This window comes from Saccopteryx leptura, chromosome 6, assembly GCF_036850995.1.
Source record: "Saccopteryx leptura isolate mSacLep1 chromosome 6, mSacLep1_pri_phased_curated, whole genome shotgun sequence".
NCBI classification, from domain to species: Eukaryota; Metazoa; Chordata; class Mammalia; order Chiroptera; family Emballonuridae; genus Saccopteryx; species Saccopteryx leptura.
The window spans coordinates 101442136-101469356 of NC_089508.1; the positions used below are offsets into that span (position 1 = coordinate 101442136).

The following is a 27221-nucleotide window of genomic DNA, read 5'->3' on the forward strand; positions in this document are numbered from 1 at the left end:
CAAAGGGTCATGTCTGTGATCTCATACTTAAGCTGGCAACCCTGCACTCAACCCGATGACCCTGAGCTCAAGCAGATGACCCTGCGCTCAAAGCAGTGACCTTGAGGTATCATAGCTGAAATCTCAGTGTCCCAGGTCGGCACTGTATCCACTGCGCCACCACTGGTCAGGCGGTAGCATTAATTCTTTGTTAGTGTTATATAAAATAATGATGCCTGTTACATTACATAAAATAATGGTGCCAGTTAAAATTGACAGTATCTTAAATTTGAAAAAATATGATTATATAGAAATCAGTTTGCCTGAAATTGAAGAAGATAAGTAAATTTGAGTTAAGAATTACTATATTGGTAAATCACACTTCTTTTGGATGATTGAGAAGGAATACTTCTGGAATTGATTATTGGAATTATGTCTGCATGGCGACAGAATTATTTGTTGTAACATGTTGTGATAACATGATCAGAGCAGTAGAAAGCAAGTATCTTCTGCCAAGTATGAGCATTTCTCTATATATAAGAGAGCCATTTCTGGATATTTCTAAGAGAAATGCAGACATGTTATTTGAAAGCAGTTTTGTAAAATATGGTAATTAATAGGACTTTATTGATAATATAACTTTAATTATTAAAATATACATTAGTTATGTCTGGTAATCAAATAACCAATACTTACTTCTTCATAACTTTGTTCTCTTGGGATACTTTATTTTTTCAAATGATTGATTTTAGAGAATCAGAGAGAGGAAGTGGGGGAGCATTCATCTAGTGTTCCATGTAGTTGTACATTCATGGATCATTTCCCATACATTCCCTCACTGGGGATTGAACCTACAACCTTTGTGTTTTGGGATGACACTCTAACCAACAGAGCTAACAATTCAGGGGGATAATTTTTTTGATTGTCATTTTTATATAACCTTTTTTAAAATACTTACATTTTCCTTCAAACCTTGCTCTTACAGTATCTAAAAGATTTTTATTTACGACTATCCTTTATAATTTCCTATAAGAATGAAGTATTCATTGTATTTATAGGATCTTCGGAATCAACTCTATGAATCATATTATTTAAATTTTATTTCTGCTATTTCAAGAAGTAAACTGGAAGATATTGCAAATGCAGCATTAGCAGCTAGTGCAGTACCACAAGTAGCCAAGGTAAGAGATTGTGGTTGGTTGATGACAATTTGTTAATATAAATTTAGTAATATTCTGAAACCTGTTAATTGATATAGGTGTTCAATATACAAAGGACCAGAACCACCTAAGAACTATTTAGAAAAAGTTCTGATAATGTGAATTATCTTAAACTTGATGTAGGCATAATAACAAAACTAAAGGGTACCTATGTAGTGAATCTGAAAGACTGAACTTGTATTATCTATAATCACTATATTCAACATACAATCTCTAGATCTTTTCTTAGGAGAGAGGATCAAAAGAAGCTATGTTGCATATTATAAGAAAGATGAAATTCACAATAGGCCAGCAATTCTACATTGTAGTGACAGGTTCAGCTTATAAATAAATCTGTAAAGTATAATATATTCTTGTTTATAGCCCTAATGTGCCTTGTGCTTCTTGAATTTAGAGAAGACATAAATGAAATACTGGGGAGTGGTATCGAGCAAATAAGAGACTAAATAACCATGCATTTACTTTCCATTGTTTTCTTGCTGATAGATTTAGATAGTCTTCAGTCATAGATGTAGTTTACTACTATATCTGATTAGTTTTTGAAGCTTATGTCTTAATGTTCTTGCTCTTCCAAAATTATTAATTTTACATAAAATAATAGTAATGGTTTTCAATTTATTTAACTGAATTGAACATGTTTCAAGTAGTTTTCTTTTTTAGTGTTATTTTTCAATTACAGTTTTAATTTTCTTCATTTGTCCCCTAATTTATACTTTTAAAGATTTAGTATAATTTTTCTTCACTTATAAATGTTCATGATAGGAAAAGTTACTGTGACTTTCTTAGGAAAGTGTGGGTACACTGACTATAAAAATTTTAGTTGTGCTTTTTCCTCAGAATTGATATCTATTCCCTTCCCAACCATAATTCTTAAAAAATTTTTGTCTTTATAAATTTTTGTTTTCTGAAAACATTACTCTCTTTCCTTGGTAATTTATTGCTCAATGTCTTTTTATTATTTTTTGATATTAACTCATCATTCTTACCCAGTTAGACAATCAGCTACATAGTATAATTTTTAGCTATTTTATATAATTGTATTTTCCCGTTTTTGCCATTGGTAGATTAAATCAAACTAAAGGAGCTTTAAATATTGTAAAATTGATTTGTAAACCTTTTCTTTTATTTCTAGGTTTTTGATCAGTATCTCAATTTTATTACTTTGGAAGATGATATGTTTGTGTTATGTAATCAAAATAAGGAGCTTGTTTCATATCGTGGTATGTAAAAATAGGATTAGTGAATTCATTGTTAACAAAATGAATGGTGTATGGTTAAAAAAAATGAACAAGTTTAGTGCACTACAAAACCAGCCCTGTTTATACAGTAGAGCTGAATAAGATTATTTTAAAGCACACGGAGAATATGAATCTCAATCTGAATTCTGTCACATATAAACAACATTAAGTTGATAAACCTGTCATGTAAGCTCAGCAAAGGGCCAGTTTGTTTTTACCTTTTAGGGTACCACACAGCACCTTACATGAATGGTTCACTAATGGCAAGTAAGACACCATTGTTGTAGTAAGATTCATTTCATTTAATCTTCTAGTACTTTGACCCTTTGAAAAGAACAAGTTACTTTGCTTCTCTGTGCTTTAGTTCCTTATCTATAAAATGAGGATAATAATACTATCTACCTCATAGAATTTTTTTGAGCATTAGATGGATTAGTGTGTATAAAATACCTAGAAAATTTTCTGCATGTGGTAAACACTCAGAAGTTGGCTAGTGTTGCTGTTTGTCAAGATCAGACAGCGACAAGGAGTCAGCAGCTTACAGAATGAAGTATAAGTACCATTCTCAATTATAGGTTGTTAGACTCTACAGTAGTGGTATTGAGTATTAGTATTGCATCAAAGGCTGTCTAACCACCTCTGAAAGTTGTATTTCAATTTTGGTAAACTGACCATTCCTGTGATATAGATTAAAATTAACAGACATTCATACACACAGATACACACACACACACATACACACACACACACACACACATACACATATATACATACACATACATTATATTGTCTATGTTGCTTTGTTGTTTTTTGTAAGAACACTTAACATGAAATCTACTCTCAACATTTTAAAGTGTACAATATTGGTAATAATAGGTACAGTGTTGTATAGCAGATTTCTGTAACTTCACTCATCTTGCTTAACTAAAATTTTCTACCTGTTGATTAGTTATGTCAAATATATATTTTTTAAAAACAAAGTATCTTTTCTCTTTTTTTTCTTTTTTTTTTTACAGAGAGAGAGAGTCAGAGATAGGGACAGACAGACAGGAACAGAGAGATGAGAAGCATCAATCATCAGTTTTTCATTGCAACACCTTAGTTGTTCATTGATTGCTTTCTCATGTGGGCCTTCAGCAGACCAAGTAACCCCTTGCTTGAGCCAGCGACCTTGGGTCCAAGCTGGTGAGCTTTGCTCAAACCAGATGAGCCCGCGCTCAAACTGTGACCTCGGGGTTTCGAACCTGGGTCCTCGGCATCCCAATCTGACGCTCTGTCCACTGTGCCACTGCCTGGTCAGGCTAGTTATGTCAAATATTTTGAAGAAAATTGTAGACCATAGAGGTAATTAGCCAATTCAGTGAAATAATCATTAATTTTCTGCTTGAGGATTAGTATATTTGATAACTATGATTTCAGTGGTTCTTAAGTAGGGAATATGTCCCCGCTCAAGGGAGCACTTGGAAATGTATAAGTGCCAATTGTACAATGGACAGGGCTGCTACTAGCATTTAGTGAGCAGAGACTAGGGCTGCTAAATGCTGTGCAGTATGTGAACATGCTGGCCCAGAGTTTTCTACCCAAAATGCCAGTTGTGCCCTATTATGAAGTGGACCAAATGATAAACTACCTAAAAGAGAACATGAGTCTTTTGGATTCATTGAGCTCCTTGGTATGCTTTCTTGTTGAAATTAAACACATTTCTGAAAGGGTTTATTTGCTGAATTACCTATGTAAGAGATTTTTGATGATAGTTGTTATTTATAGAAGTCTGTTTACAATTAATTGAATTTTAAATTAATCAGCTATTTAAGTTATATGTTTAAAACCTAGTTCCCTTAAGTCTTCAAACTAAACTTAAAATTTTTTACCTGACCAGTGGTGGCACAGTAGATAAAGCATTGACCTGGAATGCTGAGGTAACTGGTTCAAAACCCTGGGTTTGCCCAGTCAAGGCACATACAGGAAGCAGCTACTATGAGTTGATGCTTCTTGCTTCTCCCACCATTTCTCTCTCTCTCTTCTCTTTAAAAATCAGTAAATCTAAAAAAAATATTTTTTGACACAATACTTATAAATCTGGTTACAGAAAACAAACACCTTTTTTTTTTAATAAGTTAACTCAACTGGAACAGACTATATTCTAATCAGTCCCATTTAACAAGCTTATTTAGCGAGCTTAGTTTGTTAAATTCCCTCAAACAGTTTTAATTTAATTTATAAATTCAGTATATTAAATTTTATTTTTTAAATACTTCAGATACAAGATCAGGTAAATTTATTAATCCAATAAGCACAATCTGCCCAAAATTTAACTTTTTGTTTGTTTGTTTTTTATGACAGAGAGAGGGACAGATAGGGACAGACAGGAAGCAAGACAGATAAGAAACATCAGTTCTTCATTTCAGCACCTTAGTTGTTCATTGATTGCTTTCTCATATGTGCCTTGACTGGGGAACTACAGCAGAGCAAGTGACCCCTTACTCAAGTCAGTGACCTTTGCGTTCAAACCAGTGACCATGGGGTCATGTTGATGATCCTGCGCTCAAACCAGCGACCTCTCACTCAAGCTGGCTGAGCCTGCGCTCAAGCCAGCGACTTCAGGGTTTCGAACCTGGGTCCTCTGCATCCCACTCTAACACTATACACTGTGCCACCGTCTGGTCAGGCATAAGTAATTTTTAAAAATAATTAAATTCATAGTTAATCCAAGTTCATTAAAGATTTAAATACTTACAATTTAATTTTCTTATATTACCTCTCAATTTTAAAAAATTCACATCTGAAATTAATTAATTATTGAATTTAAAGTACAAATATAAGTATAATCACATCTTTAATTGCCCAGATTCTCAGTGGTATAGTTATGATATAATAATAATTATAGATTGCTTTATAAGCACTTTACAATAGAAGCTTATTTACTCCTTATTTCCATTTTCCAAATGAGGAAACTGAGTATCAAATATTAAGTACCTTAATAAGGAAATGGCAGAGCCAGGTTACTAAACACAGGCGCTCACCCCAGAGGCAGCACTCTTGACCAGGTGCCAGATCCTCTCAAACAGTACAAATGCTTTAATGGAACTTAACAGATTATTCCAAGTGTAAATATACTGATGGCAGGGATTTGGTTATCTGCTTTCCATGGATTGGGAATTTTTGTTAACCAAAGGAGGCAGATTTATGGTCTCAGTGAGACTCAGACTACTATCTCAAAGTCAATTGATATTGCAAGTGAGTTGATGTTATTGATGGGTAGGTTTTTGACTATTTAGGTCAGCTCTCAGAGTGTGGGACTAGGGTTTAGTATCGGGGAGCTAGAGACTTTTATATAGATTTTCTTGTACCAGTGATTAACAAAGTGAGCTGAGTGTTTTCTTGGATTGGTGTCCTCGGATTTTACATATTTGACAATATATTCTTATGCCATTTCTGTCCCTTGGTTTGGATAGATGCAGTCTGTACCAGCAAGTAGCAGCTCATTTTTTCATCCAGATTCTGTGTTGCCTGGTTGAATTCTTTATTATTTTTATGCTCTCTGTCTATACGGACAAAGTATTTCTATAAATACTTTGATATATCTAGTTGGATTCTCCTTTCCCTCTCATGCCAATCACAGGTTATATTGAATTTAATATTTTTTTCACATTGAGGATGTCAAAAACTTAAAAATATTATATAGATAACGTTTTAGTCTGATCTTTTAACAAAGAGTTACTGAGCATCTCCTTGTCAGACACTGGGCCTAGGTATTGTGAGAAATAGGAAGATGAATAAGGCAAAGTCTCTGACTGTCAAGGATGGTCTTTGCAGCAATGTTTCTGAAAATGTAGCCCCAAGAATCACCTAAGGTACTTGTCAAAATTGCATATTTCTTAGAATTACAGTATTTCAAACCTATTGAATTTAATTTCTAGAGGAAAGGGTTTAGAATCTCTCATTTTAAACAGCTCCCATAGAACTTTTTTTCTCTTTGATATTCCTAGAATAACTCTTATACCCACTAAAGTTTGGGAACCACTTCTGTAGAGTCTAGTTAGATCAGAAAAGAAATTGATATAACTCATTATAATAAAAAGAAAATGACATGTGATGTTGGTCTTTCATAATTGATTTGCATTTTCCTTTTCTGACAGTATTTGAAGATCAGTAGCTTCTTTAGGCCATCTAGTGTTTGTGAATAAAATTATGGAATACAGTATTTTTCTATTACTTTGGTAAAAATTTTGTACATTTTATGTGGTGGCTTTTTTTATTATTATTACTCTGATATTGATACTACTCATTATTACTCATATTGAGGTAATATAATTTTTAATGGATACTTGTAGAGTTTAAAGCATAAAAAATTTTGTTTGAGCATGACATATGTTGTCAAACTGAGTGTTGATTAGGAGTTTAGTAATTTTAAGCATTTAATAAATTTTGGTCACTTTTCCTCCTTTACGTGTGTCACTTTAGCTATTAATAGGCCAGACATCACAGACACGGAGATGGAAACTGTTATGGATACTATTGTTGACAGCCTCTTCTGTTTTTTTGTTACACTGGGTAAGTTTTCAAGTCTTTCTGGTTACTTTTTCAAAGTGAGTTATTTCACAACTCATTTTGTTACACTATAATATCCTCTTTTTGTTTGTTTGTTGTTGTTTTGTTTTGTTTCTATTTTTCTGAATTGAGAAGTGGGGAGGCAGAGAGACAGACTCCCGCTTGCGCCTGACCGCGATCCACCCAGCATGCCCACCAGGAGGCGAAGCTCTGCCCATCTGGGGCCATTGCTTCATTGCAACTGGAGCCATTCTAGTGCCTGAGGCAGAGTCCATGGAGCCATCCTCAGCACCTGGGCCAACTTTGCTCCAGTGGAACCTTGGCTGCAGGAGTGGAAGAGAGAGATAGAGGGAAAGGAGGGTGGGAAAGGTGGAGAAGCAGATAAGTGCTTCTCCTGTGTGCCCTGGCTGGGAATTAAACCTAGGACTTCCATACACTGGGTTGATGCTCTACCACTGAGCCAACCAGCCAGGGCCTCTTTTTTTTTTATATATACTCAACACATGCACTTATTTAGACTATATGTAGAAATGACCTGAATGAATCCATATCTAATTATAAGTGGGGATCATTTCAGTGTGTTGGAATCAAGAGAGTTAACATTATACACGGCTAAAATTTGACTTTATGACATGCATGAATAACTGCCATCAGAACAGAACAAAGTTTAAAAATTGGCTAATAGTCATTTTTACTTCTGCAGTTGACTGAGCATGCTTTGTATAGAATCTAAAATGTAACAGTTGCAGCATATAAAGAATACAATGACCTCACCAGGCAGTGGCACAGTGGATAGAGCGTCATACTGGGACACGGAGGAACCAGGTTTGAAAACCCGAAGTTGCCAGCTTGAGCCCAAGGTCACTAGCTTGAGCAAGGGGTCACTCGGTTGGCTGTAGCCCCCCGGTCAAGGCACATATGAGAAAGCAATCAATGAACAACTAAGGTGCTGCAACGAAGAATTGATTCTTCTCATCTCTCATCCTTTCTGTCTCTGTCACACACAAAAAAAAAATTAAAGAAGACAGTGTTCTAGGTTTGTACTATGAACTTTTCAGTGCAATTATTTTTTCTATTTTAGGATTTATGCCTTTATAAACCTGCAATAATAAAAAAATTAAGAAGTCTAATGAGTTGATTTGATGATGAAGCCAATTTTTAGGAGCATTTTAAATTATATGAAGCATCTGTTTGTTTTTTTAATTTTTATTTTAAGTGAGAAGCAGAGAGGCAGAGAGACAGACTCCTGTGTGCACCCTGACCGGGATCCACCAGGCAAGCCACCTACCTGGTGAAGCTCTACCCATCTGGGGCTGTTGCTCCGTTGCTCAGCAACTGATCTATTTTAGTGCCTGAGGCAAGGTCATGGAGCCATCCTCAGTGCCGAGGGCCAACTTTCTCCAACTGAGCCATGGCTGCAGGTGAAGAGAGAGAGAGAGAAGGGAGAGAAAGGGTTGGAGAAATAGGTGGTCGTTTTTCCTGTGGCCCTGACCAGGAATTGAACCCGGGATGTTTATACACCGGGCTGATGCTGTACCACTGAGCCAACCGGCTAGAGCAGAATGTGTTTGGGTTTTTGGGGGGTTTTTCTTAAGTAAGAAGCAGGGAGGAGGGAGAGAGACAGACTCCCACATGCACCCCCTCCGGGATCCACCTGGCTAGCACACTAGGGGGCTCTGCCCATCTGGGACTCCTGCTCCATTGCAACCAGAACCATTTTAGCACCTGAGGCAAGACCGTGGAGCCATTCTCAGGGCTAGGCCAACTTTCTCCAACTGAGCCATGGCTATGGGAGGAGAAGAGAGAGAGAAGGGAGAAGGGTGGAGAAGCAGATGGTCGCTTTTCCTTTTTGCCCTGGCTAGGAATAGAACCCGAGACATCCACATGCCAGGCCGACGCTCTACCACTGAGCTAACCTGCCAGGGCCTTTATTATTTTTTAAATTAGTATTTCAAGAAAAGCCTATAATCCTTCATTGTTAATTTGTAAAATAAAAATAACAGTACCAGACTGCTGAATTAGCTAAATTCTGCTCATTCTTTTCCTTTAAGTCAAATTAAAGTGAATCTTGTGAATAGAGATTAAACTTACTCTCTGAAACTGCTTACAGGGAGTAAAATGCTGATTTAGTGAATCCACTGAAAAAATCTGGTCACAGTGATTGGCCAACACTAGATTAAAATAGCCTTTCAGGCTCCCTAATACAGTGGTTCTCAAACTTTTTGAAATTGAGACAAATTTAAAATCCTACAAATAATTGTAGGCACACTATATACAAATTTCTGAGAAATATGTTATAATAATTAAGTCAAATATTATATATATATATAATTAAAGTCCAAGCGTGCTTTTATGGTAATTAAATGAAATAAACACGACAAAATTAAATTTATTCTGACATTAAAAAATTTTTATGTTACATTTTTTGAGTTATGCTTTTTAGAATTTGTAAAAAAGGGGTTAAAAATTTTAAAAAATGACAAAAAAGTTATCCTTTTATACATATAGATACATACTTAGTAAGATTTAGAAAATTCGGCAGGTCCTGGTGCGAATGTGTTAAGTTTTTTCATTCTTGTGTTTATGAGAAACATGAGCCTGATGTGTCCTAGCGATTTCTTCAGTGTTTGGGCATATATTTGAAAGGCAAACTCTCATTTCCTCATCAATACATTGAAGAATTCCTCTCTTTTTACTCTTAATTGTGTTGAGTGCAGAAAACCCCCACCATACATGTCATCTTAACTTTACACCAAACAAAGGATAGAAGAAACTTGCCTCCAGTCTTTCCGGGGATGGGGGGGGGGGGGGTAGTGTAAACACTCCATCACCACAGCTTAACAGCCTTTTGCAATCTAATCAAGCAAGTGAATTGGAAGGTTGGGCAGACTGTCAGTTTACAGCCAATTCCCCACACCTCTGTCCCCCAAAAATCTAAACTCCAAAAACCCTGTTGGTTTTTTGGTCCTCAACAGGCACATATTTATCTGGAATATCATAGGGCGCACCTGGAAATCTTCTAGGGCGCACACTTTGAGAACCACTGCCCTAATGTTTTCTTTATAAATGGAAAGGTCCATTTCTGAAAGCTTGCTTTTACTCTGGAGGTTATAAATCCTTTTATGTTTGTAGCTTAAAATTGTATACATCTTTTATATGTTATTTTTTTTTGTTATTATATGTTACTATATATGTTCATTTATGCTGATAAATTGTATAAGTATCCATTTTAATTATCAAGAGTGGAAATCATTGCTGACATCTATTGTTAAAATAGGTGCTGTTCCTATCATCAGATGTTCAAGAGGAACAGCAGCAGAAATGGTAGCAATGGTGAGTTTATGCCAAAATCCATTGAGGATAAATATTGTTAACTGTTTTCTAAAAGTACCTCAAATGTTTGTTAATTTAAAGTATATGATTGCTATGGGTTATATGTTAAATACCAAAGGCAAATATCATATTTTTATTTTGTAACATTAGAATTCCACCAAAAATAAAAAGTAATTCTGTTCTTCTATGTAATGAAGTGAAATTATATACTCCAATGTGCTGTTCACCCTATTTCTTTTTTTACTTAAATGTATATTCCTCATTCAGCATTATTTCTCCAAATAGTATTTTATACCTATTTGATGCCCCCAAATCATTTAATATTTAACTGTATTTAGCAAATATTTATTAATAATCATAATCATTTTTTAAATAGTGAGATGTATTTTGCTACCCAACTATATATTGAAGAAAAATATAGGTTCAGCATTCAAATTTGCTTTAAAGATTAAAAGGTAAGAGATTAGAGAAATTACAGAATTACTACAAAGGAAGGAGGGTAGATGGCATGGAAAGATAGAGGAAGACACACTGACATTTTTTAGTTTTATTCACCCAAAGGAATCACTTACTGGTGGAGGGCACTTTCTTTCACATACTCCATTCCTGTTCTGGAGCCTCTTGCAGCTACCACTATGTAGTCGCCCTCATTGGTACAACAGAGTCACGTCTGGGCTAAAAGGTTGGTCCTTACTGCATAGCACTTCCTGTACCTAAAGTATAAATAGTCAAGGAAAAGTGATTGTTAATGAAGCCAGGCCTGTGTCATGGTAGATGAGGATTTGGTCTTTTGAAGTCCAAGTTATGATGGTATTGAATATAAAGATAAAATATTTAGATTTTAGAATTGCTATTTTGTAAAATAATTTCAAGTTTCTTAGGACACTAAGAATTCATTATATATTACTCTATATAACATTCTGTGAAACTTCTTTAAGATTTAATGTAAAATTTGCTTTTTTCAGAAACTAGACAAGAAACTTCGGGAAAATCTAAGAGATGCAAGGAACAGTCTTTTTACAGGTGACACACTTGGAGCTGGCCAGTTCAGGTATTATGTTAGTTAATGTATTGAAAGGACTTGAAAATGAAACACTTGTAGAGTTTTGGGGGGTTTGTTATCTGATATAATACTCTTATACTTGTAGTTGAAATTTGTTTCTTTTTTTAAAATGTAAACAGGATAAGGGTTTTGACTCAGATTGCTTTTGAAATGCAAATGAAATATTTACCTTACTCTCTTTTGTTAGAAATTTTTGTTTTGCATTTTTATCCTAGCTTGGAGAAAATTTTTTGTTATATGGGTTTGAAGGTCAGAAGCCATTTCCTTTAAATTCTAAGTTAGCATCTTGGTAATAAAAAAAGTTAAAACTTGTAATGCTTATACCTGTTCCTCCCTATTAACTTGTTTCCATTTTTGTATTGAAATACTAATAACTTAAACTTGTAAAGCATTTATCTTTTTTTTTTCTTTTTCTTTTTTTACAGAGACAGAGAGAGAGAGGGATAGATAGGGACAGACAGACAGGAACGGAGAGAGATGAGAAGCATCAATCATTAATTTTTCATTGCGACACCTTAGTTGTTCATTGATTGCTTTCTCATATGTGCCTTGACCGTGGGCCTTCAGCAGACCGAGTAACCCCTTGCTCAAGCCAGTGACCTTGGGTCCAAGCTTTGCTCAAACCACATGAGCTCACGCTCAAGCTGGTGACCTCGGGGTCTCGAACCTGGATCCTCCGCATCCCAGTCCGACGCTCTATCCACTGCACCACCACCTGGTCAGGCGCATTTATCTTTGTTAGTGTGTCTAGCATGAATAGATAATGCCAAAGTTACTAGCTGCCCAGTTATTATTGAATAGAAATACTTTAAAACTGTCCAGTATAGTAAATTAATGTTTGAATATTAAAAATAATGGGCAGTATTGGATTGAAGAAATAAAGAAATTCACATAAGTGACTGAGAATTATTTTAAGGGAAGAGATAGTTACTTTGGAAAATTAATTCTTACCCCCAGTTAAAATAAATTCTGTGGAAAATAAATTAATACTCAGAGTGTAACTGCTCTCTAGATATAATAATTTTTATAGTGACCTTCCTTAGACTTCAAGTCAGTTTGATGGCACCTACAGTCTTATACAGTATACTGTTCTTATAATTTGGAGTTAATGCTAACATTGTGTTTCAATTGTTCAACTGTCTCAGCTCCCGTATTATATTCAGTGGTTTTATTACTGGTTTTAAATCAGTGTTTCTCATTAAGTGGAGCAGAAACATCAATCTCTCACCTGATTATTGCAATAGAAGCAATCACTGTGTTGTCATCCTTACGAAATTTTCTTCTTATAGTGCCAATATAAAGGAACTATTTTATTTGGATGATTTTTAAAATTTACATTATTATAATATAGTTGTCTTATTTTTAATTTGTTGGATGTGTTTCTAAATTACTTTAATTAGAGGTTAACAACCTTGAGGGACTATTGTTAGATACATTTGAATCTAGTTGTAGACTAAATGACACTGCTAAACATCCTATAGTGTATAGGACAACTCCCCACAATGAGGAATTATTCAACCTCAAATTTCAAATAGTGCTGCGTTAACAAGTCCATTCATAACCTCTCCTCCTTTGCCTGCCTTCCACCTAGCTCTGCAGTAATAAATGATAGTAGGAGGTAAGGGTGCCACTCCTCCTTTCTATTGCTAGTACACCCAGTGGGGTGTGAGTTACTAAAATGGTCAGACATCCCTGGCTGAAGAAAATACATATAGTTAACATAACCAGAGAGCAATGACTTTTGAAAATTAATGCATAAACCTGTGGTAGTGCAATGGATAAAAGTGTCAACCTGGAACACTGAGGTCACAGTTCAGCACCCTGGGCTTGCCTGGTCAAGGCACATGTGGGAGTTGATGCTTCCTGCTCCCCCCTTCTCTTTTTTTCTCCTCTCTAAAAAAATGGATAAATAAAAATCTTAAAAACAAAAAGAAAGAAAAAAAGTTAATGCATACTTCTGAAACAGTACTACCACTAAAGCAAACACATGGGAACCAAATGACTTTCTGCTTCAGTTTGCTTTAAGTCTAGTCTGTTTCACACCTATATTGTAATTATGGAGTGAAACAATATATGAAGTGTCTGGAAAGTGAATAATTATCTAATTAGGTACCCTAGTAGCATGATGTTACAGTTTTATATAATTAAAATGAGATAAGGTTTTGTAAGGCTTTTCTTTAGAGTCTGCTCTTTTTTTTTTTTTTTTTTTTGTATTTTTCTGAAGCTGGAAATGGGGAGAGACAGTCAGACAGACTCCCGCATGTGCCCGACCGGGATCCACCCGGAACGCCCACCAGGGGCGATGCTCTGCCCACCAGGGGGTGATGCTCTGCCCCTCCAGGGCGTCGCTCTGCCGCGACCAGAGCCACTCTAGCGCCTGGGGCAGAGGCCAAGGAGCCATCCCCAGCGCCCGGGCCATCTTTGCTCCAATGGAGCCTTGGCTGCCGGAGGGGAAGAGAGAGACAGAGAGGAAGGAGGGGGGGGTGGGGTGGAGAAGCAAATGGGCGCTTCTCCTATGTGCCCTGGCTGGGAATCGAACCCGGGTCCCCCGCACGCCAGGCCGACGCTCTACCGCTGAGCAAACCGGCCAGGGCCAAGAGTCTGCTTTTTTAAATTTGTGTTTACAGGAAAAAAATTGTAATTTGTAGTTGATGAAAATGTCAAACATTTGTGTAAATTTATAAGATTCTACTGTATTTTCTCTGAAGCTGACAGTGGCTTTTCCTTTTTTAAAAAAATGTGAAATATTAATGTGGTTAGAAGTGGTTTATTCTTACTTTGATAACTAATAATTCTGTAACAGTATTTATATAGATCTTTGTCTTTTAAAAATTTCCCTAAGTAAGACTTACAATCCAGCGTTATACCAGGCTTTGAGTATTCCACAGTATTACTTTTCTTGACTGACTGGACTAGAAATTTTTTTAAAAAGCAAAGTAATATGGAATGTGAATGTTAGTATACTTTTTGTTTGTATCAAAATGGCATATATTGGGAAGTATTAGAAAAGTTAGGTGTATACACAGGTATCAAGATGTATGTAATTTTTTAAAATATATTTACAGCTTCCAGAGGCCTTTATTAGTCCTTGTTGACAGAAACATAGATTTGGCAACTCCTTTACACCATACCTGGACATATCAAGCATTGGTGCATGATGTACTGGTAAGAGGCTGAATATACCACTTTTTATTACTATGTAACAGTTAGTGGTCCCCTTCATTTAAAAGTAACATCATGACTCCAGAAACACTTGAGATGGATGGAGTTGAGAAATATGAACAAAAATAGTGATGGGCTTTGGTATTGCTGGAGAATAGTGGAGTTCCAAACTTAACTTTAAGTTATAACTCATTGGTATTTTGGTCATGATAAGAAAATGGGAATGGAAGAAAATGAAAAAATGAATGACCTTTTTTTTTTAGTGAGCGAGAGAGTTGGGCGGGGGAGTATAGACAGGAGGGGAGAGATGAGAAGCATCAACTTATAGTTGTGGCACCTTAGTGGTTCATTGATTACTTTCTCATACGTGCCTTGTCTAGGGGCTCTAGCCGAGCCAGTGACCCTTGGGCTTCATGCCAGCAACCTTTGGGCTCAAGCCAGGGGCCATGGGTCATGTCTATAATCCCACATTCAAGCTGGTGAGCTTGCACTCAAGCCAGAGACCTCAGGGTTTCAAACTTAGGTCCTCAACATCCCAATCCGACACTCTATCCACTGCACCACCACCTGGTGAGGCAAATAACTTTTTTTTGTATACTAAGTATATAAATAAATATGTTCTCCTTAGGAAGAAAAGCTGTAATTTCTCCTGTTTTTCTGAGAATCATTTAGGGCTCATTTTATTGTAAAAATAAACAGCGTTTTATATTACACCCTGTTTTCTGAAGTAATTCCACAAATGTAATTTCATGATTACAAGAAATATCTGTATTTATGTATAGCAGATGATACACAGAGAAAAAAAATAGTCCCCATCTTCAAAGGCAATGGGAAGAAAACATGTACACGATTTCTGTTCAAGACATATGTAATAGGGCCAGAATAGTTTCCATTCAAAATAAAATTGAGACAGCTTAAAGAATTTGAACCCATATCATTGGCTCTATCAGAACTATATCTCTAATTTACGACCATCATGTCTTGGGATTATAGTATTGATAGTATAAGGTCTACCGGAAAGATCTGTCTGTTTCTATCACAAGTTTCGACACATAAGCACATGTTTATTTGGCGCATGTGTGCCTCTCTATTTTTATCACTTAATGTATACATACTAACGTAGCAAATTAACTAAAACAAAGTTGATTCACATTAGTCTTATGTGTGAAACGATAGTGTACCCATGGCTACTGATAAAGTTCATTTACGCCACTGTAATTTTTACGAATTTCAACAAGGAAAAAATGCTACAGAAGCATGTCTGTCGCATCCACCATATTCCCCGGACTTAGCACCCTCCGACTACCACTTGTTTTTTTGTTGTTGTTGTTGTTGTTTTTTTAATTTTTATTTTATTTTATTTATTCATTTTAGAGAGGAGAGAGGGGGGGAGAGAGAGAGAGAGACAGAGAGAGAGGAGAGAGAGACGGGGGAGGAGCTGGAAGCATCAACTCCCATATGTGCCTTGACCAGGCAAGCCCAGGGTTTCAAACCGGCGACCTCAGCATTTCCAGGTCGACGCTTTATCCACTGCGCCACCACAGGTCAGGCTATCACTTGTTTTTGTCCTTACAAATTTTTTGAAAGGCAAAAAATTCAAAAATGAAGAAGATATCAAACAAGCACTGGTTCAGTTTTTTGCATCAAAAGATAAAACATTTGTCAAAAATGGGATATACAAATTGCCCTCACGCTGGCAAGAAATCATTAATAATAATGGCAATTATATTATTTAATAAAGTTTATTGACGGTAAGAAAAATTTGTAGTTTGTTTTATTCCAAAAACGGACAGAACTTTCCAGTAGACCTTATATAATAGTAGTATCATTATTGCAAAGATTGCCTGAAATGTCATATACTAAGGAAATGAAAGAATGCACTAGATGATTTAGACTTAAACAGTTTATTTTTTAAAACCTAGATTTAGCTATAAAGTATATTTTAAATCAGATTTCAGGATTACTAATGGAAATTGGCAATTCTGCACAATTCTCTATTCTAGAAGTCCTGTGCCATTCTCAACTCCCATGATGAGTGTCAATGAAATAGTAGTGAACTCTGACTCAGTACAGAGAGCGAGAAGAATCAAAGGGACCATGGAATTAAACCCTGAGTAATGGAATATGGAAGCTAGTTTTAGGAGGTCAAGAAAGAGGCTGCAGAAGAGAAAATCATTCCACTATTGGAATGCCTGTTCTCTGCCAGAACATTCTAGACCCTGTTTTAACACTAAATCAAGGAAAATATTTCTTTCTTGTGGAGCTTACATTCTAGCAGGAGAGACAAGGTAATAAGTAAAATAAACAAAATATGTAACATTTCAGAAGGTAGAAAATACTCTGGGAGAAAATTAGTAATGGTGAACAGGATTGCAGTTTTAAAATAGGGAAGACCTACTGAAAAAGAGACACATTTGTGGAAAGATATAGAGGAGGTAAAGTAGTGAGTTTTGTATCTATATGGGAGAACAGTATTCTAGCTAGAAGGGTGCCCAGTATCAAGGCAGCCCTGATGGCCAAAGCGAAGGCAGGCAAGAGATGAAGTTAAATAGGACATAGGAAATAATATAACACAGGTCGACTATATTCAACCTTTTTCATCTTATAGCACACAGAAACTAATTACTGAAATTCTGTAGCACACCAAAAACATATTTTTTGCCAGTCTAACAAAAAAATATAGGTATAATCTTGATTCATTTACACTGGAAGACTATTGTTGTGTTGACTGTTGTCGTGTTTTTATTTGATGATCTAAGGGAGAAGAGGTCAGTGCCCCTGACTAATTAGTCAAGTATTACACGTTTTAAAATTTCTTGTAGCACACTGGTTGAAAATCACTGCATAAAACGTTACAGGCCGTTGTAAGGATACTGACTTTTAATTTGAGAGAAATAGGGAGTCACAGACAATTTTGAATAAAGGGCTGACATCTGATACACATTTTAAGAGTATCACTTTAGCCCCGGCCATTGGGCTCGTTGGGTAGAGCATCAGCCAGGCATGTGGACGTCCTGGTTTTGATCCCCGGTCAGGGCACACATGAGAACCAACCATCTGCCTCTCTTCCCCTCCCTTTTCCCCCTCCTCTTTCTCTTCTTCTCCCACAGCCAGTGGCTCAAATGGTTCAAGCTTCGGCCCTGGGCACTGGAGATGACTTGGTTGGTCTAAGTATTGGCCTCAGGTGCTGAGGATAACTCAGTTGATTCCATCATTGACCCTAGATGGGTGCCAGATGGATCCCAGTTGGGGCGCATGCGGGAGTCTGTCTCACTATCTCCCCTTCTTGTACTTTAAAAAAGAAAGTATCACTTTAGCTGCTGTTTAGAAAACAGACTCCTTGGGCACATAGGAAGAGTCAGTTAGGAGGTTTTACTATTATCTTAGCAAGAAATGATGGTAACTTACACCAGAACAGAAGTGGTGTGGTTTGTGATAATCTGTTGAATGTAGACTAAGATTTGCTGATGAATTGGAGATGAGATCTCAAACACAGAGGAGTCAAAGATGACTTCAGTGTTTTGGCCTTTGCAAATGGACAAGTCTTATTTATTGACATGGAAAAGAAATAGAAAGAGCAGTTTCAAGAGAAAGCGAGGTTGAGTTTTGAACATGTTAAATGTGAGATACCACTTATTAAGGTATTCAAGTGTAGATATCAAATAGGTAACTAGATACATCAGTTTGGAGTTCAGGAGAAACATCTGGTCTAGAGAAATAAATTTAGGAGTAGTCCATATATAGATGGCATTCAAAGTCAAGAGATAAGATGAGATCACCAAGGGAATGAGTATAGAGAGAAGAGGTTCAAGAACTGAACTGAGGCATTTCAACATTTAGAGGTTAGATAATGAATAGAATCTAGCAGGAAGGAGCAACCGATGAGGTATGAGAACTAGATCTATATCATTTTTGAAGCCAGTGCATTCAGTGTTTAAAAGAAGAGGCAGGCATCAACTTGGACATATGCTAAGGACCCAAGTTACCATTGCATGTGGCAGTGTCAGGCTTATTAGTGACTTTGGTAAGAGCAGCTTCCATAGTGTAGAGGCAAAATACTGACATGGGTTTAAGAAAGATGGGCAGGAGAGGCATAAGAGTGAATATAGACAAACCTTAAGAGTTTTGCTATGTAGGCAAGTTGAGAAAAGGGGTGAGTTTTGGAAGGGGATGCCATGTAAAAAAAGTTTATTTTGTATATTGAGTTTTGAGGGTACCATTAAAGCTGGGGACAGTGAAACAAGCAAGGGCTTAGGGTAGAAGAAACTAAAGAAACGAGCCTAGGCAGGGCTGTTTTGGCTCATTGAGAAATAGAAGTGACAGTGAAAGAAGTGAGCCAAGGTGGGGCAGCTGTCAGCTCACTGGGAAGTCAGAAAAGGGGGCTTTGGAACAGATTTTGGGGGTTAGTCCAGGATGAGCTGCCTCTGCCGGTTGTTCCCCTGGTTGCAGGTCTCAGGAGGACCCTTAGAGTTTAGGAGATGCATGCCTGAGAGGGAAGAAAGGAGTGGGCCTGATCCCAGAAGGGAAAGCACCACAAAAAAAAAAAGAAAAGATTTTTAACAGAAAAGTTACAGCATTGTTGTGTATCAGTGGGAATGGTCAACAGAGAAAAGTTGATGCAAGAGATAATATCCTATAGGTCTATAAGAGGCAGTAGTTACCAGAATAACTATAGGCTAGGATTTCTCAACCTTTTCATTATTGACATTTTGGATTCAGTAATTCTTTATTGTGGGGGGCTGTTCTGTGCGTTGTAGGATGTTTAGCAGCATCCCTTGTGTTGACCCCAGATGCTAGTAACACTCCCTCAGTTGTGACAGCCAAAATGTCTTTACACATTGCCAAATACCCCCAGGCAGTGGAGCAGAACAAAACTGCCTCAGATTGAAAACTGCTGTTATAGGACAGTGATGGTGATGGAGTTTCAAAGCTGGTGTTGTCTTAGGGAAGAGAACAAGTAAAGAGTCTGGGAGGGCCTGACCAGGCGGTGGCGCAGTGGATGGAGCGTTGGACTGGGATGTGGAAGACCCAGATTCAAGACCCCGAGATCGCCAGCTTGAGCGCAGGCTCATCTGGTTTGAGCAAAAGCTCCAGCTTGCACCCAAGGTCACTGGCTCGAGCTCACTGGCAAGGGGTTACTCGGTCTGCTGAAGGCCCACGGTCAAGGCACATATGAGAGAGCAATCAGTGAACAACTAAGGTGTTGCAACGTGCAACGAAAAACTAACGATTGATGCTTCTCATCTCTTTGTTCCTGTCTGTCTGTCCCTGTCTATCCCTCTCTCTGACTCTCTCTCTCTCTCTCTGTCTCTTAAAAATAATAATAATAATAATAATCTGGGAGTAGCAGGGAAGACATCTGTGCAGTCTTGGGTTCACTGATAGGAGATGTGTGGTGACTAAAAATGAAATGGTTAACATGTAAGAAGGCTACAGGGTACAGCCAGTTCAGTTAGAGCAAGAAAGTACTGTGAAAGTTTGGAGTTGATGGTCAGAATAGGAGATTTTGCTGATGACCAAGAATGAATTCCAGAGGAGACAACAGAGCTGTTTCAGGAGTCAGGTGAAAATGAGATCCAAGATCCGTAGGGGGAAGTACAATATAAAAAGCCATACAAGGATTGATGGGCATGATGAGATTGTTTCCGTAGTCTCAAATTAGATTTTGTTGATGGGGCCCTGCCTTGGGTAGGACAGAGGGGCACCGTCTGAGAACATACAATTCAGGGATCACCTCTTCACTCTTCCCAGTGGTTTGTGGAGGCTCTATAGAGTTTTAAGATACTGGGGTCCTTTCTAATTACTGAACTTGAAGAGTTCTTGCAGAAATTAATGTACACTTTGGTTTGACTAGAGGAAATAAGATGTATGTCAAGTAATTGCAATAAAAGAAATATGCTCTAAATCTCCATTGTCAGAAGAGAATATTGGGAAATGTAACTTAGAGCAGAGATTCCCTTGAGGTTTTCACTGTTACTGAGTAAAGGACTATGAAGTGAGTTTTTAATAACCAACCTTTATGTTAATTTTTTTGGTGCTTTACTTTTATTCTTATATCCTTATGAGATACACTAATTCTTATTTTCTACTTTTTGAAATTAAAATATTCTTTTAAAAATACAAGGTGGTAAAAGTAGATGGTAGGGGTTTCTTTGGTTTTGTTCTAAGTTTTTTACTTTGCTTCACAGAATAAAAAGTTGGCAACCTATATCTTTATAGAATGCAATGCAATCAATATTCATTAAGTGCCTACCCTGTACCCAACACTGTGTGAATCACTGGGGTACGGGTGAACAAAGCAGATGTGATCCCTGCTTGCATATTGGGTAGAATAGTGGATTTTTGTGACCATTTAGGTTATCTTATTGTTGTTTTTATTTTTTGTTATAAATTATACAGCAGTATACATCTCTAGTTAACTTTTGGGGGGTAGGTTCTCAGAAATTATATTATTTAAGCAGTCTTTTCTCAGCATTATTATTAGAATATTAAGGTGTTATTAAAATAGTCTTTTTTTTTTAATTTAACACGGGGTTTTTTTGGTTTGTTTGTTTGTTTGTTTTATTGACTTTAATGAAAGAGGAAGGGAGAGAGAGAAAGTGACAGGAACATCGATCTGTTCCTGTATGTGCCCTGACTGGGAATAGAACCAGCAACCTCTGTGCTTCTGGTTGATGCTCTAGCCAACCAAGTATCCAGGTAGGACGAAAAAAGTATTTTGAGGAAAGATTGGTTTTAGTAACCATACAACTTATATTGACAATCCTGTTCATTAATTTTAATACAGTTTCTAGATGTGAAAAAACTATAACTTGAGATATCATAAATTTGATGATTGTTAAAGCTGCTGCTTTTGAAGTTTCCTCCAAGCATTTAAAATTCTTAATTATACTCTTGACTTCCACAAGATGGAGTAAAAGTTCTAGATAGGAACCATTAACTTGAAATTGGAGCTTGCTTTTTATATTAAATATCTTTGCCTAAAAATCTGGAACATTGATAATATTTCTATATCAGACCTTGGTCACAACTATGAAAATTCACACAGCTCCCCTTTGTGCCTATATTAAACATAGTCATTTAGTATAGGAAATAGACTCTTCTGGTGAAGAACTTTGCATTGCCCTTTCCTTATCTTGGGATATAAAGAGCAAAATTAGTATTAGAAGGACATGATCTTGGTTCTTTCAATACATCTTGGTTGTGAGAGGGGTGGGTTTGATTGTTCAGGTTATCCTTAGGCAGAAGGAAAGATATTATTCCATCTCAGTATCTTCTCCTTTTTTGGCCTTTGTTTTTTCTAGTCTTAGGTGCTTTTTTGTGCCTTTATAAAGCCTTCTGACTCTTATTAGAAACCTTAAATCAGAATTTATACTAACATTTTTAGGGAGTTTAATAAAGTTTATTTATTTATTTATTGCCACTCAAGGAAAAAAAGGAAGTGGTTTCCAAATTAATATATACATTTAAAAAGTTATTAGGAAAGCATTTTAGAAGCACTTACTTTATTAAAGATAATTTGGTTTCAATATAAAAGATGCCTAAGTATAGTTCAAAATTTGAACGTTTGAAAGTTGATGCTATGTTGACCCTCTAATCTTTAACACAAAACTTCTTAGCACTATGTTGGCATAGTTTCAGGCATTTGCCTAAAACTCAAAAGTATAACATAAATATTACTCATTTAATCCAAGCACAGATTGTTTATAACTGAACAAATTGAAGTTGTTCATAAGAAGTTTCTATTAAAGGTGTGTAGGTTATGTATAAGCCCAGAAGACAGACTTGATTTCATTCATTTTTTTAATGGTATGGTATTCTTTCAGCATTTCCATGTTCATTGCTATTTGTGAATTTGGGTTTAATTTTTATGTAACCTAACAGAAAGAAAAGTATTATTATTTACTAACCTAGCATTAGGTACTACTGAATTTTCCCTCTTATATCTTCGTTGCTTAGTATATAAGATTTTGAGACATTTATTTTATCTTTATATAATTAAGCATTTTATAAGTACATTGAATTTGCTAAGACTTAGAAGTTTAATCATTAATTAAAACTTATCTTAGAATTAAGATGATTGAATTGCATCATGCTAGATAATTTATTTATATAACTTATTTCTTGCTCATTGTTCATTTATTCAGTTACTGATAGCCCTGATTTATCTCTAGCTCCCTATTCAGAATAGAGTTTAAACCATAAAATACTGCTATTACATGAGGAACCCTCAGGCCAGAAGGATAGGAAAAGGTTAGAAAAAGTATTCATTTTCATTTTGGGTTTTTTTATGTTTGTTTTCAGAGAAAGGGCAAAAAAGAAAAATCAAGCCTCACTGGAGTAAAACTAATTCTAGGTAAAAAATTGTAGCAACTACTTTTCTAACTAACTTAAAATTTATGTGAAAGGGAGTACTATTATTGTGACTTCTATTGGAATTTTTTTAAAGTGTAATCCATCATCAAGTAACAGATCAGAATACTAAGACTCTATGAGTTTAAAAATCATATTTAGGATTTTTATATTGGGCCTGGCCTGTGGTGGCAGAGTGAATGGAGTGTCGACCTGGAACACTGAGGTTGCAGTTTCAAAACCCTGGGCTTGCCCAGTCAAGGTACATACATACGACAAGTGATCAATGAACAACTAAAGTCAAGCAGCTATGAATTGATATTTCTCGTTCCTCCCTCCTCCTCTCTCTGTAAATCAATAAATAAAATATTTTTTTAATAAAGATTTTTATACTGGAAACAGCTAAGCATCAAGAGGCCTGGTCAAATAAATAGAGCTGAACATTAGACTACTACATAGGTATGAGAAATGTGAGGTAGATGTACATAAGTAAATAGAGAAAGAGCTCTAAAATACATCATAAAATGAGGAAAGTGAGGTAAAAATATATATAATATAATCCAACTGTTTTAAAGTGAAATTAAAAAGATATGTCTATGCTGATATGTGAAAGATATTTTTCTAGTATATATAAGAACCTTAACATAGTTTTTATATATTTTTAAAATTTTTAATCCTCTATAGCTACTACTTTAGTTGAAATACACAAATAATTAAAAGTACATTTGTGTGAAACAAAACATTGGAAGGAAGTCTTCTAAATTTAATATCCTGTACTTTGTCCTTGGAAATCATAGAAAGGGCAACAAGTATCTGTTATTTTCCTGTTGTAGGAAATGTTATGGTTCTTATTTCAGAAAACTATTATTTGATACAGGATTACTTTTCTTTTTAGGATTTTCACTTAAACAGAGTTAATTTGGAAGAATCTTCAGGATTGGAAAATTCTCCAGCTGGTGCTAGACCAAAGAGAAAAAGCAAAAAGTCTTATGATTTAACTCCAGTTGATAAATTTTGGCAAAAACATAAAGGAAGGTAAGTAAGAAAAACATCGTAAAGTAAAAGAGTCACCCCTTAAAAATAAATGAAGATTCACCCTGACTTAATTTATTTGATTAAGAAAATCCAAAAGGTCATGGCAGTTCATCTACACTTTGAATAGGAGCTATAATTAAACAGTCCATTGATATGTGTCATTATTGCCTGATTGCTTCCTGACTGCTCTGTTGTTTCTTGGTAGTTGTTTTGTAGGGGCCACTTCCCCTTTCAATAAGTTTATACCATATGATTCCGTAGATTTTACAGTCTTCCTAAATTTTGTTGCTCTCCCCACTAACCTTCAAAAAGGTCATTTCTGTCTCTCATTAAAATGGGTTTTTGCAATAGAGAAACATGGAGGTCTGATTTTCCCTTTCTGGTTCGTTTGCCTGCATACAAACCTAGTTTTATATATCTGTGGAAAGAATGCCAAAGCTGGAAAACCAGATTTATTTAAAATCCATTGGAAATGATAAGTGAAAAATTGTAATAGTTTGTCATGTGATTTATTTTAGGCAAATACACAAATCCCATGTGGTGCTCCATCCCCTTGAAGTTTAGACTACATTGTGGGCTCACTAACTGTTGTATCATGGCTAGAGAAATCATTCTAAACCAACAAACAAAAATTATGCCTTTGAGAGAAAAAGAATATTTCTCATCAACATTTATAGTAGAATAATATTATTTTGAATATTTTAAGTGTTACTTGTATCACTATATAAATATGTCTATGTCTTTGATATTGCTGTTCTTTTTGGCCTCATATGTTGAAAGAGAAGTAGGAGCTAGAGGTTTAACATGTTGGGGGTTTTTGTATGTTTTATTTTTGTTGTTGTTGTTGTTAGCAAGACAGAGAGAGACAGACAAGAAAAACAGGAAGGGAGAGAGATAAGAAGCATCAATTCGCAGTTGTGGCACTTTGGTGGTTCTGATTGCTTCTCATATGTGTCTTGATTAGGGGGCTCCAGCCAAGCCAGTGAACCCTTGCTTAGGCCAGCAACCTTGAGCTTCAAGCCAACGGCCTTTGGGCTCAAGGCAGTGACCATGGGGTCATGTCTATGATACCACGTTCAGGCCAGCAATCTTGCATTCAAGCTGGTGAACCCGTGCTCAAGCCAGTGACCTTGGGATTTTGAACCTGGGACCTCAGCGTCCCAGGTTGATGCTCTATCCACTGCACTTCCGCTGGTTAGGCTGTTTTATCTTTTTCCATACGTTTTTAAATACTGAAAAGTTATACTAAAAGCAAAGAATTTTATTTTTCTCTACAGAGAAAGCCATTATGTTCCTCTCTCTGACTATGGCAAATTTAAGTTCTATTATGATTTACTTTCATTTTAAATCATTTTCTTTTTAGAATTTTATAGTCTACATTTCAGAATGGTGAAGTACAAGCAGTTTTATTTACATTATTCATAGAGGATGTGTAAGGTATTTTAAAATTAATTTTATAATTTGCATTCCCTAATAGAATAAAAACAAAAAAATTCTGTACCCAAATATGGAAATTTCAAATACTTTCTTTAGACTATATGTTTAGGAATAATCCGATAGTTCAGCAGAATGGTAAGAACTTTAAATTTTTGTTGTAAGTAGGAATAGCCCCCACACAACTCTCATTCTTAATATTGCACTAAAATAGTAATGTGGACACAAAGGTCACTGAGAGACAGTATAGAGTTAAACAACTGACTTAAATCTCTCGAGTTTCATTTCCTCATCAGTAAAATGGAGGGATGATAATTCTACCTATTGTTCAGAACGTTGTTGTGAAGATTGAGATAATATAAAGTGACTTGCCCAAAGTCATCCAGCCTTAATTGGTAAAAACAGGGTTAAAACCCAGTTCTGGCAGATTCCAAGTCCCTGATCTTAACTACTAATATTGTGTATCTGACCAAGGTTGTAAATAGTATTAAATGAGAAAATAGACACAAATTATTATCAGAGTGCTGGCATGCAGTAACCACTCAATAAATGTAAGCTGTAATTATTGTCTGTTAGCTCTGAGATCTGAAGCTACTAGAGATTTGAAGGATCATCTAGTTCAAGCAGCACATTTTATGTGCTCAGTGCAATTTTTACCAACATAGACTCTGCTGGAGTTGGGGTTAGTGCCTGCTTTGGTCATATTAAACTGGACTATGCTCCTCAAAACCCTTTAAGAATTTCTGTCATTTCAGTCAGTCTCCATTGGATGAAATGTACTGATCATTAATGAAGTGTTATCAAGTGTCAGGGCTGAGGAGACAGGAAGGTTTAGTTACTGATGAGATGTGACCTTTTTTTTTTTAAAGAGAAAAAGTTTCTGGCTTCCCCTAACGTTGTAGGTGAAAAATACTTGTTAGGAGTCATTTCATAGTCAACGTATATTCATCTGGAATTATTCAAGATTAGTCCAGAGTGACACTTTCTACCAGAACTACTCAGTGATAACAGATCAGTTGTGTCTGAAGTCTATAGAAATTACTGCTAAACTGCACTCATCTGAAAGAAGGTAGCAGATGTTAGACCAACAAAACTGTCACCTATGTTCTATTTTTACCAGTAGTGTTTTAGGATATTAAGCTTACAGAATTAAAAGATTTTGTTTTCAAAGTTACTGGCATGTAATGCTTTTTAAATACCTCCTTTGTAATTGCATGGACTCTGACTATGAGTTAATTTGGGAGGTAACATTTAATTGATGTTTGATATGCCATCTTTGTTTTTCAGTCACTTAGATATTTTACTTTTCTTTCTAATAGCATATAGTTGAAGAGAAAATGTGATATGGTTAGTGAAGGGAATAGGAATAAAATTTTAATTTCTTTAGATGTATAAGTGTTATGATATGCATTTTAAAGAAATAGTATTTGTAATACACAGTTACAAATTAAACAGTGCATGGGGTTAGGGGCAAAGATCTCTCCCCAGCCCCCACCCCCACACAATGGAAAATTTGCATATAACTTTTTTTTTCAGTTACAGTTTACATTGAACATTATTTTGTATTAGTTTCAGGTAACAGCCTAGTGTTTAGACAGCCACATACTTTACAATGTTTGCCCCAATATTTCAAGTACCCACCAGGCAGTACATATAGTTATAATAATATTGTTGACTATATTCCCTATGCTTTACTTAATTCCTGTGACTATTTTGGAACTACCAATTAGTAGTTCTTAATCCCTTCACCTTTTTTACCCAGCCCCCAATTCCCCTTCCCTCTGGCATCCATTATTCTCTGTATCTGTAAGTCTTATTTCTATTTTGTTTGTTCATTTATTTCTTTAGATTCCA

The 27221-nt window shown here is 35.9% G+C and overlaps 1 protein-coding gene across 4 annotated transcripts in view; it reads left to right on the forward strand.

The window, feature by feature from the left end:
* SCFD1 (sec1 family domain containing 1) overlaps nt 1–27221 on the forward strand; it is a 139529-nt gene that overhangs the window by 20606 nt on the left and 91702 nt on the right. For all 4 annotated transcript variants that reach the window (XM_066341715.1, XM_066341714.1, XM_066341716.1 and 1 more), the window contains 7 exons: nt 1038–1160; nt 2332–2419; nt 6902–6991; nt 10266–10321; nt 11287–11372; nt 14450–14549; nt 23794–23933. In XM_066341715.1, coding sequence (XP_066197812.1) covers nt 1038–1160; nt 2332–2419; nt 6902–6991; nt 10266–10321; nt 11287–11372; nt 14450–14549; nt 23794–23933 — 683 coding nt within the window. The remainder of the gene's footprint in view (nt 1–1037; nt 1161–2331; nt 2420–6901; nt 6992–10265; nt 10322–11286; nt 11373–14449; nt 14550–23793; nt 23934–27221) is intronic.